General features: G+C 40.2%; 1 protein-coding gene across 1 annotated transcript in view; it reads left to right on the top strand.

Moving 5' to 3' along the window:
* The window catches only part of RRAS2 (RAS related 2), a 42,481-nt gene extending 29,934 nt beyond the window's left edge, over positions 1 to 12,547 (top strand). The window contains exons 2-6 of the mRNA XM_058844280.1: positions 1,013 to 1,100; positions 1,571 to 1,673; positions 3,067 to 3,175; positions 10,500 to 10,618; positions 11,089 to 12,547. Coding sequence (XP_058700263.1) covers positions 1,013 to 1,100; positions 1,571 to 1,673; positions 3,067 to 3,175; positions 10,500 to 10,618; positions 11,089 to 11,176 — 507 coding nt within the window. The 3' untranslated portion in view covers positions 11,177 to 12,547. The remainder of the gene's footprint in view (positions 1 to 1,012; positions 1,101 to 1,570; positions 1,674 to 3,066; positions 3,176 to 10,499; positions 10,619 to 11,088) is intronic.
* Positions 12,548 to 13,828: the final 1,281 nt, after the last annotated feature.

Here is a 13,828-nt window from a genome sequence, read left to right as displayed (position 1 = left end):
ATTCCTAATTCCTTACTGGTTTACAGAACTGAATAATGTACACAGGTGGTACTCCTGCAGTTCTGCACAAATTGTGCACTGGGTGCCTGCTGGAAGCATAGGTGGGAAGGAATTTGATCAGGGTTCAGATTTGTTATGCCAGTGTGATTGCTTTAGTTTTAGATGGAGTGAAGTTTACTATGACTGCATGCAAGCTAAAACTTCATCCTTTGAATTCTAAACTTGTCTTCTGAGGCTGTTGCTAAGCCAGTATTCAATACCAAATCACGCAGTCTCTAGAGAAATGCACCAAAGCGTGCTTTGCTCCTCAGTGTGGGTGATATGCAGCAGCCTGGCAGTGTCTGGTGGAGCCTTGTGCTTAGGCCATGGGTGGCACGGGCATTTCATGGCTTATTCTGCTTTCAGGGGTTGTCTTTCTGGAGGATGTGAGTGCTTAAAGTCATTAAAACCAGGAGAGAAATCCTGGGAACAAGGATGTTCCAACAAGCTTCATTCAGCTAACAAGCTAAGTGCCACTTGTGCTGAGTAGAGCTTTTGCTACAAATTGTCCTAAAACTGCTAGAGAATTCTAGAAACAGCTGATAAAGTCTTGGTACTTCCCAGAAATTGCTGGCTCTGGGAATGGGAGAGGAAGTTCTGTAGACTTGAGAATTCCAAAGAACTTCTAAACCCTTCCAGAAGTTCAGAGAGACCTTAGAAACCCCTAGAAACTGAAAGATTCTAGGGATTTCTGAGAATTCCTAGGAGTTACCAGTAAATGTCCAGAAAATGTTAGAAAGGCTGTGGGAATCCAGTTAACTCAGTGACTCTGCTAGTAATCTCTACAATTTATGAGCATTTACTAGGAATAGGAAAACCATTACTGGTTATCTTTGCATGCAGCGTCAAATGGTTGTACGTGGATAAACACACTCCCCTTCCTTATGTTGTCAAGTGTCCAGCTGTAGGATCCCTCTCAGGGAGTGTCCTGTGTGTGCTTGTCTAAGACACAAACTTGTTTTCTTCTCTGCAGTCCTACTTCGTTACGGATTATGACCCAACCATTGAGGACTCCTACACCAAGCAATGTGTGATAGACGACAGAGCCGCGCGCTTGGACAGTAAGTGGCCCACCCACAATGCCCACAAAGCTAGGATCAGGAACTTGTATTATTCCCAGGAGTGACATGGTGGCATGGAAAACACACCTCTGTGCTGCCTCCCCCAAGTGCAATATCAATGCTTTGCTTTAAAAATTTCAGCTCTTGCATTTCTTGATTTCTTGAAGAGTAAAACAACAGCCCTCATCCCCACGTATCTCTGAGCATTTTCTGTCTGTTTCAGATGGTCAGGAATTAGCAGAAGTCCTCAAGTGTTTTGTTGTTCAGTTTGTTTTGTAGGTCTTGAATTGTTCAGTCAGTGTTTGGAATATTAGAATATTAGAAAAATATCCAGTACTGTCTGTGAAAAGTGGTTTCTGCTTGGCTATGGTGCACAGGAGAGACTCTTACAATATCTTATCAGGAATTTTCTTTTTTTTCAATCTATCAGAACATGAAATGTAGTAATCCATATTTTTGCTTATGTGCAGTTCTGGATACAGCAGGACAAGAAGAATTTGGAGCCATGCGTGAACAGTACATGAGGACAGGGGAGGGTTTTCTGCTTGTTTTCTCAGTCACAGATAGAGGAAGGTAAGCCTGAGGTCAACTTATTAAAACAAGTTTTAATTATTCTTAAATTGCACCTTATCATTAACTGAAATAATCTCAAACAAAGCATTAAGTATGTTAGGTTGAAGGTGTGATGCTCTTCCAGCATTGAAGAAGACCAGTTTTGAACCAATCGCTTTGTGAAAGTGTCTGTTTCAGTAGATGACTTGAAAACATACACAAAAAAATGACAACTGTATTCAAGAGCTTTGTTACAGTCCAGAACACCATTTTCCTGAGAGTGACTGGTACTCAGTCAGTTCTTAGGAATATCCCTTTGCCATGTCCAGCATCAAGTAGCTGCCTCTGGGTTTCTGAGTGGGTTTAGGGTATGTGCCTGCACTCTTTTGCAGGAAGAGGTCCCTCTGCTTACCCCCATGCATTGACAGAATGGCTGCAGAGTGAAGATGAAACATCTTCTTAGAACCTCATGGGGAGCTGTGCTCGGTGACATACATCCCATCTAGTTCACATTTGCACGAGGTTTCTGGCTGCCTAATTCTTTTTAATGTGACTTTTTTACTGATTATCATCTTGCTTTTAAATTTTAACTGGCAAATTAGGTGTAGATGCCTTCAGACTATATTTCTGGAAGGCTACAAAAGGTAAGTGATTGTCTGCAAGTGCCTGTGCTGCAAAGGTCCTTATGTAGTGATGTAGCTTTAACAGTGTTTACTTGAAAGCAGTGATTTATTTATTCATTCTCCAAAAACCCTTGCTTAGGCCAGAATTAGCTTGTTTAATATACTATCCTGGAAGAAGATTTTGGCTGTGCTCACCTTTCCTTAAACACTGGTGGAATATTCCTTATGCTTGAACAGCATCAATGCCTGATACAACTTATTTGGTAACTGGAAAGCTTTCTGATCATTTAGCTCTGCTGTTCTTCTGTCCTTGACAAAACAAAAATTTCTAGCTTTGATAGCTTCCCCCAAAATTCTCAGAAGTAGCTCTGGAGGTTCCCAGCTGAACTATCAGTCACCTGGGTCTCTGTGCTGTAGTTTGAATATTCTAGATGGAATGGAACTCCAGAGTCAGTATTTATAGAATGGACTGTGGTTGCTTGATTCTCTGCAACACATTGGCCCTGGATCCCTATGGATTTTGAGACACAGTCAGTGTTTTTCTCACCCTGCAGCCCCACCTCAGCCCAGTGCAGAGGACACTGCTCACTTGGGGATTTTTTTAGTTTGAGTGTTGGATGGTTCTCTAACAGGTCATGCTGTGACTCTGGAGTGCCTGCAGCTGTCTGTGCTTGTGTGTCATGGCAGGGCAAGTCCCAATAGGTGACTCATCATTTCTGAACTTTTTCAGAACCTAAGAATCTGTGAATTAGTGTACTGATGCTCTATTTGTTATCTGTTATCTTTCACAGCTTTGAAGAAATCTATAAATTTCAGCGACAGATTCTTAGAGTGAAAGATCGCGATGAGTTTCCAATGATTCTCGTTGGTAATAAAGCAGATCTGGACCACCAAAGACAGGTAATTCATTTGCTGTTAGCTACTGCTAAGAAACTGGAAGTTTTCTGGAAGAAAATTCAGTTTTCCCCCAGAACTAAACTTCCTCCCAGAATGGGAACAAACAAATTTAAAAAGTCGTATCATACAAAGTAACTTCAATGCACTCTCAACAAACTCCACTCAGTTTTTGTACTTGAAGAACCTTAAGAGCATGATGGCATTCCATACACAGCACATCTTCTGTCTGACTCAGTGGGGTTATGTTGAGACCAAGTCTATTCACAGAGCTGTGAGCTTTCTGTCATGACTTGATTACTCAGGCATGAACGTGTCTAATTCCTCAGTTCTGTTACTCACCCCTGCACTGTGCCAGCAGAGTGCATTCCAACACTAACTCCAACAATCCTTAGTCTTCAGTGCTCTTGCTTTTACCTTTCACTGCTGTCATGTATAAATTAGTAGTTACTCACTGCTTTCTCTCTGGCCACTCATCTTCTGCATAACTGATGTAAAGCTTTAAAAGCTGGATGTACAGCAACACAATTTCTTTTATATTTATGTACCTTAAAGTTTTGAGACCAATAGTTTTCCACTTCATCTCTACTCACAAGACAACTTAAAATATTTCATTTAGAATGATTTAAAGGACTTTCAAATGTGTTTTCCTTAGTTGCTGTTGATTTTTAATGAATCAAACTAATTTGAGCTGAAATGAAAATAATCTTACTATAGCAGCAGGAAAGAAACAGATGTCAAATTTGTAATTTCTTCAGCAACTAATTTGAGAAGCTTAATATTTTCTCTTGAGACAGTAAGATGACATCTAAAGCTTGATGGCAAACACATGATTTTAGGATAATAAAATAAATATTACTTCCAAATATAATAAAATAAATATTACTTCCAAATATTACAAAATTGTTGTAATTGTTTTATGAGTTTCACAAGAAAAAACATAGCTTAAAGGGCCCAGTGAGTTAGTTTGTGCAATGTTGAATTACAGTTACAGTACAAAAAAAGTTCCTGTTGAATGTGGTCCCTTGACTGTCACAGCCTCTTCATCCCAGAAGCTGTGTAGAAAGATCATGACAAAATTGAAAATCATGCTGAAAGATGCTGTCAGTTTTCAAAGAAGTTTTCACAGAAGTAGCTCACAAATTCCTCTGAAGCAACTTTGAGTGCTCACACATTCACAGAACAGCCTGGCCCTGAGACAGAAGCAAAACTCATTTATTCTTCAGTTACCATCATGCCCCCATCAGAATTCCTAGATGTAACCTTGCAGGTCCTGGAAAATGTGTACTTCATCTCCTGCACAAATGTTGGCATGGAAATTATGGAGCTGAAACTGAATTATTCTGCTAATTGTAATTGCTGAAGGACAAACACCCAGATGCTTTGGAAAGGAAATAAGATCATTACTGTCAGTCTCATCTCTCAGGATACCTGAAGCTGTAGTCGGTAATCCTCTACATCCACTTCTAGAAACAGCTGTGAACTTTGTTCTCTCTCCTCCACCCTCCTAATGTCATTCCACAGCTTCTGTTTCTCCCTTAAAGGCAGAGAGGTGCCTGCCACCTGTTCTGCTGGTCCCTCTGTCCTGTTCAAAGCTTCTTTTTCAGGTGGAGATGGGCTGGAACACATTCAAGCTCAAAGCAGTTTTTTTCTAAATTGCCTAGCTTTGCAATTTTGCCACTGATATTGATACATGTCTCCAAAATTTCCTTTTGCTTTTTATAGCTGTATTAATTGCCTTAATTGATTAGATGCTGATGGGCATAACTTTTTGGTGCTCTCACTCACCATTTATATACCAATTGGTGGACTTGTCATTCCCATCATAAGCTGAGACTTAGGCAGATGTAGCTGAGAAAATTCTTCTGGGTTTGCTTAAATAGCTACTGCACGTTCTTAACTCTTCCCTGCCCCTTCCCCATCACATGGCACATTTCACTTGGCCTTCAGTCAGTGTGAAGGAATGATTTAGGGATGCTGAGCTGACATAATTGGTCCCCACAAGGGAGAGGCTCCCCTCCCTCTTGACTTCACATTCCCACTCTTTCCCAGATCTCACTTGAAGCACTTTTGGAATTGGATCATCTCTCTGGATGGGGAGGCTTCCTGGGACCTGTGTGAGCTAAATCAGCTTGCAGAAAGATTTGAGTGCCAGTGTTGGAAGCGTGGGAAGGGGTGGGACTGTGGTTTGGAGCAGAGCAGGGAGCAGTTGGGGTGGGGGGAGGCAAGTGAGACCTCGCCTTTTGGCAGCAGCGAGCAGTGAGATGTTATCAGCTGTGTTACACTGGGGGTTGTTTCTGCTCCACCTCGTGAGCTCTCTCAGCCATCCAGTCACTGAGGGGCTCCAGCCTGTTCATCTGGCTGAACACTTGTCAACTAGTTCTGCCACCAGCTAAACCAGCTAGTCCAAAAGTGAGGGAAAACCTTCAGCCTGACGAGTTCATCCTGCTCTGGCTGTGGGTTTCTTGTGCAGGCAGCTGTGATGGGAGGTGTGGGGTCAGAGGAGAGGCTGCTCCCTCAGCTTGGCTGGGAGGGGTGGGTGGGTGGGAAGTGTGGGGTATCCCCAGGCTGTAACTTGTGGGCAGAAGCTCAATAAGGGCAAGTCCTCTGCGTTTTCACACTTTGCCTGCTGATGTGTCAGGCCTCATTGGGCACCACCAAAAAGCTGCTAGGCCATGCTAGAGTCTTACGTATCTTCTGCTTATCTGGTTCTTTGGCTCTTGACTCCTTTAATCCCAACTGTGCATTTCTCAGCTTCAGAATTAATGTAACATATTTAGAAAGTCAGGAAATTGGGTGCCAGTTTTTAGAGCAAAACTGCTTGTACTGGGCATCTGCCCGCTTTTTCCAAAAGGCAGGAGGCAGACCAGAGGAACACATGCAGTCTCTGAAAGAATTAAACTAAGTTAAAGAAAGTAATTTAGTGTGTGTTTAGATCAGCAAATGATACTCAACAAATGTTCCCAGAGCCCAAAAGAGTTAAACATGTGGAAGAGTTCTGGATGTCTCAAGGGTCTGGCCACACCTTTATCCAAGTAAATGTGTGTTGAGGTTGAACAGAGTACAGAGTACTGTCTTTGTGACACCATAAATCTCAAGGCTATTGATGCATAACTAATCCTCCCCGTGTGGTGGCAACTGTTTCTCAGGAAATACATGAACTGGGTTGTACAGCAGGAGTGCACAAACAATGGTATGATCTTGATAAATTGTTGGGGCTCACCAAAGGCATGGTGTAAATTAGTGGGGCTTTTAGACACCAGAGACCAGCTCACAAGTGGTTTTGGGAGGGATGTGAAAGGGTAAGTTTGAAATAGCAATTTGTCATAGTAATAACTGTATAGATAAATAGAGTTAAGCAGCTTTCTGGTGATATTTGTCTCTCAATATCCATAGGTTACATTGACAAAGAAAAATGAGTCCTTAGAGGACAAGCAAGCGTTAATCTTTGGAAGATATGAAAAGAAATGAAGCTGCCAGTGTTTCCAAATTCACCTGTCACAAATTGCTGACTCTGAAACCAGAATTGAAGCACCATCTCTCACTGCTCTTTCTGAAAGTAAATACTGTGTAGCAGTCTCTCTGTTAAATGGGTTAATTCCTTAGAACTCAACACTGGATGTTTCTACTGTAAGATAATTCAGTAGAGCACCAGATGTTTTAATAATAACCATTAGTGACAGAGGAGTAGACTTGTCAGTGCAGGATATGTATGACTTTCTGTAGATAACTGCTAGCTTAAACTGGGTCAAGTCTGATCATTCCCCAGATGGAAAGGTTTCAAGGAAAATCCAAGTTGCAACAGGAAGGTGCTTGGGTTTCATTAAATGCTAGTTCTTGCTTTTGCATCATGACTTAACTAACACAAAGACCTAGTGCTGAGATCATCTCTGCTCCCAGTTACCTTTAAAGCAAGGTTTTAAAGATAATTCCATGTGAATTAACTCTTAACTGTCATATTTTCCTGTATGAAAGTGTGACAATAACTTCTTGCAGTGGCAGATGTTGGGACTATGTCCAGGGACACCTCTGTGCCCACCTCCTGATCCTCCTGTGGCTTGTGTGATTTTGGGCTTTCTAGAGAATGAGCAGCTGGGCATCTGATGCAGTGTCTGAATACAGTGAGCCAGCCTGAATGTGTCAGTGATTACAACCACAGTTTGCACGTACCAAAGCGACCTTTGATAGGAGAGTGTGGACAAACTGGAATTAGGGATAGTGAACTACCCCGCAGGAAAATTGGGATGACAGATGCACTCTTCAGGAGTGATGGAACTCTGGGTGGAAATGAGCAATGTGTTTCGTGCTGGGAGCACTGCAGGGTAGAAATGGATTCCTCTCAAACTTGAGGAAACATTTAATTGTTGCCTGCATGATGTGACCCTTGTGTAAGTGTCCAGGCAAAATACAGGTGCAGTGTTAGGTTAGGCAGCCTTGTAGAGTTGCTTTAGATGGAGGAAAGCCTGGAAACTTCAGAAATTAATGTATTTCTGTCAGATATCAGACAGAATAGTGAAGAGAGAAGGGCACATGTTCACGGGATTATTGTGCAGATACTCAAATGGAAATTGAGAAAAAGAACGTTACCTTAGGGAGGTGGGGAATAAGATTTTCCATGTTTGACTGGCTCACATCTTCTGTAATGAGTTTTCATTTGAGAAACTTTTACTGACTGTCTGAACAGCTTGAATGAGTGATACCCAGAAACAAACAGTAAAATATCCTATAACAAATAGGATGAGCATTATGAGTGGTTCTCATTTTTATTCAGCCTTAAGCTCGCTAAAAATGCAGAACCAACACACACAGATGTACACACAGTCACTACCATCAAATCTGTGGTTCTCTTTAGTTCTGTCAAAATAACATCCAGTCTTCTTTGAAGAAAAAGGATCTAGTTTTTATTTTGATGTTAAATAAGTGTCCCATCACACTTCCTGGAAAAGCTGTCATGTTACAGGGTTGTCGTATTCAAGAAGGGACGACAAAAAGATGAAAATTCATGTTTTTATTTACAAGTATTTCTATGTTTGTACTTGCATTTCCCTAAGCTTTGAAGATGGAACTGGTATGTTCTGGCCTCTAATTTACATCTTGGGCACTGTACATGTTTCCATAGTGTTTTCAAACCAAATATTTTTTAAAACTGACTTTGAGGTCACTAAAATTGGCCACAAGTAACTTGTACTCATAATGGACAGTGTAACAATGTACACTCATAAGACTGACAACAAAGATTATTTTGGAATTTAAGTTACAGGTATTCTAGTAAATACAACAAGAACTTTATTTATAATGTTCTAGATGCAGGATATTGTGGAAGTGTAACTTTATTACAATGTTAGTTTGACTTGTACCTGTAATGTGCTTTAGGTACAATAGCAGAGAAATTCTTTAAACATGTGTTTAAAGATTGAGTTCAGTTTCTCCTCAGAATTATACATTCCTTGCCAGTTATTTACTTTTGTTGTTTATTTTTCTGCCTCTTACTTTCTGGGGCTGGAATAAACTGTGCAGGGATGAAGAAAAGTAAAAGGGTTCATTTTGCTAGTACTGTTATGTCTATAACTTATTAGTCTGAGGTAGACACAGAAGGTTCTGGAAGGTCTAGTGCAAACTTTAGGAGATTCTACAGTCATTGATGTGCCAGAAAACAGCTACAAATATTTGTCCAAGTGCAACCTTCATAAGCTTTGCAATTGGAATATTTCAACATCTGGGGTCAGAGTGATGGGTTGAAGTGGAATTGTTCTAGCTAGGGGACCAGGAGTCTTCATTATTATTATTATTCAGTTTTCAGACAGCAGTAGAGGATTGAAGGTTTCCAGTTCCCCTTATGTGCCCTGCAGTTAAAAAGGCAGCTCCAGTAGTTGATCTTGGGATTGAGTTGGTTCTGAGGGTTTCTTTTTTGGCTTCAGCTGGTGTTGATAGCACTGAAATGAACACAGACTTGCTGTGAGTGTTTAAGATCGGCAGATGCATCCTGAATTACTCCAGCTAATGGCACAGAGTGCTGGGAGCATTTTGTAGAGCCTCACGAGGGTTTAGTGGGAGCAGCCCTGATTTCAGCAGGAAGTGTATGGATATAGTACCAGTGGGATGCTAAGGACAGAGGAATCAAACATATGGAGATGCCATGCATGAAGGCTCTTAAACCACTGTATAGCTGTTAAGAAACTATTTTGCAAGCTGAAAAGTACTGTGGTGAATGCTGCCACTTCTTTACTATTCCCATCTATTTCCATTTCTGTGTAGCTTCTTAATCTAATGAATATTCTGAGTTCCTTTTCAAAACTAATTTAAGAATAAACCCTCCTTATTTTTGTTAGTATATCAGTCCTCTACGTGCTGGTCTAATGTTTTTCTGTGAAAGCAGTGTAATCTTTGACATTTCTTCCATTAAGCACTGTCTTGGCAAGATCTGTTGTACTTCCTTTTATCACTGAAGGCTGCCCTTTCCTCCCTGGCCCTGTGGGTGACCTTCCCGTCGGAGCCTCGCGTGCCTTGCACCACTCAGGGTGGCCTCTGTTCTCTGACCTCCCTGCTTTCCACCTCATCCAGAAATACTCACTGGTCTCCTTTGCCTTGTGCCCACCTTATTCCTCCTTCCTAGAAGGGTCCACTGGCTTCCTGTCTTCTGCCTCATCACTTTAAATTTTGTACTGACTTCTCATGATGCTCTTTGTTTCCTGTTCATCTCCTTTTCCACTGTTGTCTCAAGGAGTCATTATGTAGCCAGGTTTTCTTTAATATTTCTGCATTACCTGAAGGCCTCATGGATTTTTAGAACTCTGGTAATCTAAGCTATGTTTCAAACTGGCAGTGTTGCTACTTTGCTATGCCAGTGATAGAACTTTGTTTTTAATGACTTTTATAAAGGCTTAGAAGCTAAACAGCAGTTGTTGCTTTAATAGTAGTCTGATTATTTTTTTTTTGTTTGTTTGTTTCTCTATATTTAGCTGGGACAATGCAAAGGTGAAATTAGTAATAATATTCAGAATTCTATTAGTAATCCAGCAGATGCTGACTGAAGCTCTTGCTTTGAGGAGGGGCACGAGATTAATGTCTGCCTGTGAAGGAAAACTTGGTCTTACACAGAACTGGAGGCACCTGGAGTGAGGGGAATTCCTTGGAAAGTCAGTCTTTGTCTATTGCAGAAACTTGTTTTAAAAAAAGTCTATTTCCCAGCTGTATAAGGTGTACAGGGTGAAAACTGTGCTGTGCCCAAATAACCATTATTGTTTGAGGGAGCTGGATGCTTACCATGTACCTGCAGTGATACAAATCTGCTTGCAGAACCCTCGAGTTTAATGACTGATGTCTGTTCCAGGTGACACAAGAGGAAGGCCAGCAGCTGGCACGGCAACTCAAAGTAACCTACATGGAAGCCTCAGCAAAAATCAGATTGAATGTAGACCAAGCTTTTCATGAACTTGTCAGAGTTATAAGGTATGGTAATTGAGACCAGATAATTCATGTCTGTGTATTAATGGATAGCTGCAGCAAAGGTGTTGAAATGCAGTGAGAAATTGCTGGGAAGATTCTGCCTGCTGTTGCCTCTAAGCTTCAGCCAATGATCTCCATTATAAAGCACTCAGGTGCATTAGGAAAAATGCTTACATGAATTTGATATATATTTGAAATAGAATTTTGTTGCCTTAATATTTTGGATTTTATTGATCACCGAGTCAGTGAATGTGATAAACTGCAGCTGAGACAGGCCTTCTGTGAAAAATTTGGTTTCTTAAAAAAAACCCAAAAGCTGAACTCAAAAACTATCACTTATTTTATTGGTAATTAGAATATAAAAAGGAATTGCATTCTCTATGAAAGTCTAAAAAGAAAATGTTGAACACAGTAGTTGTGTTTATTTACCTGAAAATTATTTTGTGAATTTAATTTGAAATACTTATTTCCAGGAAATTTCAGGAACAAGAGTGCCCTCCTTCACCAGAGCCAACACGGAAAGAAAAAGACAAGAAAGGCTGCCATTGTGTTATTTTCTGAGAATCCCAAGAACCAAGCTATCAACTGCCAGATCATTTTTTTTTATTTCCATCATTTTACATCACTTCTGGTATTGGTCTAGCCTTATATGTGCATGTCCTAAAAGTGGTCACCAGAATAGCCTTAGTCCAAGAAGCTGGCAGAATAGTTCTTGAAGAAGACTCGGTCATCCTGGGGCAGACTTCAAACCAAAACACTAAGGCTGCTTCTCTAATACCACAGTTCCTTCCTTCTCTCCCTTCAGAGCTTGCACCTTGTGGAGTTTTATTCGCAAAGGAGATGAAACAAAACCGTGTAGGACGAGGTGTTGAAGTCATGCATAAGTTGTCTCTTGTGAATTAATTTATTTTTACTTCTGACATTTCATTAGCTATTACAGAGACCTATATTGGAGTATAGAGAATACTTTTTAAAAAAGGGGTGGATTGGCTTTTTATTTTGTTTCTGCCATCAGTTAAATTAGACTTGAGTATTCAGCTAGCCTTAAGAAACCTACACTGAATTTCATTGTCAGCAAAAATGTTCATCTCTCATTTATGCTGCAGTTTTAGTTCGGTGGCCAAAACATTCTACTGTATTTATTTTTTGAATCCAGAACAGCTACAGGATGATTACTACTATTAGGATATGGCCAAATACCTGAGCTCCTTCTGGATTGAGGCATTTCAGCTCATTAAGAAATTTCACATTATGTTTCAAAACAAATTGTGTCTTCCTTTGTATTTCTGGGTAAGGGATTAAGGAAAACTAAAATTGTAGCTGTTTTTGTTTCATGTGATATAAAAACGAATTTGATCTTTCCATTGTCAGAGATGATTAAATGTTTTTGCTATATACTTTTATACATTATTTTCTTATCAAACTAGTTAACAAGTATTTTTATATGTTTGTAAGCAAATATGCTTTCACAGCATAACTTGTGTATATGTAAAGATGAGTATTTAATTCTCACAGTTCACTTTTAACTGACAAAATGTGGGATTTGCCAAACTGTGGTAAATTTCTCCTTACTCTCCCGGTTATACCCAAGAATGGCCAATTATGTGCCTGCCCAGCACACCTATAGAGTAAAATCTAGTGTTGTGTTTTAATGAATTTCAATATCCCTTACTAAAGACTGACCATTATGTGAATTATTAAACTGTAAGACTTTTAACTGATTGTTTAGTTAAACTGTGGATGGTTGTTTAATTTTGAGTTCTGTGGATTGTGTTTAAACAATTCAAGAGTATGGTCCCTGATATCGAAATACTGAGTGGTATTGCACAGTTGTCACCTTAACTGAATGTGTCCAACAGTTCTTTGAAACTTGATTATTAAGCAAACCCTTGTATAACTTCAGGTGCTAGAATTAAAGATGATCTAACCATTTTTGGGGGGTAAGCACACTGCCTCTTTCTGAATCTCTTCCAAAACCTGCATTTTTGGGGGGGGGTAGCGGGGAGAAGGGAGTGATGGCACCTGGCTAGGGAATAGCAACACATGTCTGCAACAGCATTTTCCTCAAGCTTGGAAGTAAAGAAACTTTACTTTCAAGAAACATTTCAACTTAAGTCGTGACAGATGACAAAAGCTGATGTTTGCTTTGGCTTGAAGTGTGTAGTCAGTGGTCCAGTGAGCACTCCTTGTGTTTTCAGGCTATGCTCACCATCAGGTGCTCTGCCATAAATCTGGAAGTGTCTCCTGAGAAAACAGGGCTGAAACAAGTTCCAGGTACCTTTACAGCAGCAAGGCATCAAACCTTAAATTGAAGCTACTGCCAGGCATTGCAGAGGAATTTAAGTTTTTTTAAAATGTAATTTAGATTAGCTTGTGTAATGCAGTTTTGAGAGAGCGAGTAGCTTCCCCTCCCTGGTGGATTTATTGGTTGATGAAAGGCTGCTTAGGAGGAGTGTGTGGAAGAGTCAAACAAGGAGTTACAGTGGAAATACATTTGGGAGATGCATTGCATTTTTCAAGTCAAATGTAAGAAGTTACAGCCTGTAGCAAACACCACGTGTTTTCTTAACTATGTAAAGCTCTCTGGAGTTAAATCACTGAATATGTGGCGTTAGAATGAGTTAAAACAACAGATTACAGCATGTGTGCTGAGACTGAACTTGTGAGGTGAACATAATTTAGCTTTCATCATTTTTTTCCCTTTTTTTTTTAACCTTTCACTCATGATAGAATGGCTTTAAATAGCTGAGTGTTACATAGGTAAGTTTTTTTAACATGCAGCTCCCCATAACTGATAGAGAAGGTGCTAGAGCTTCTCGTGGAGAGATGGATAACTTTGAGGAGGTTGATTCTAAGGAACCAACACCTGCTAAGCCACATTGTAAACATGGTGAACCTTACAAACAAAATAAACAACCCTGGGACCACCAGCAACTGCTGTGCAATGTTATTAACTAAGACATGTGCACGTGCTTTTTAAGGCTTCTGTTGGAGAGAATGTGCAGAGAAATCTCTGTGTGATGCTATCTCTTTTCAAGACTGTAGCACTTTAAGGAGATGTTAAATGTAGGCATTTGGATCCTACTCTTCAGACATGACATAAATATTTAGAGAAGTAATAGGGGTTTTTGACCTGTAATGGTAATGTGATCTAGGTGGTTGTGAGTTCAGAACAGCTGAAGGTATTTCAATGATTTGCTTTTCTAATTGTTG

The sequence above is a fragment of the Poecile atricapillus genome, chromosome 1 (assembly GCF_030490865.1).
Source record: "Poecile atricapillus isolate bPoeAtr1 chromosome 1, bPoeAtr1.hap1, whole genome shotgun sequence".
Lineage (NCBI taxonomy): Eukaryota > Metazoa > Chordata > Aves > Passeriformes > Paridae > Poecile > Poecile atricapillus.
The sequence above is the reverse complement of the archived record's forward strand: the minus strand, read 5'-3'. Positions and strand labels throughout refer to the sequence as shown.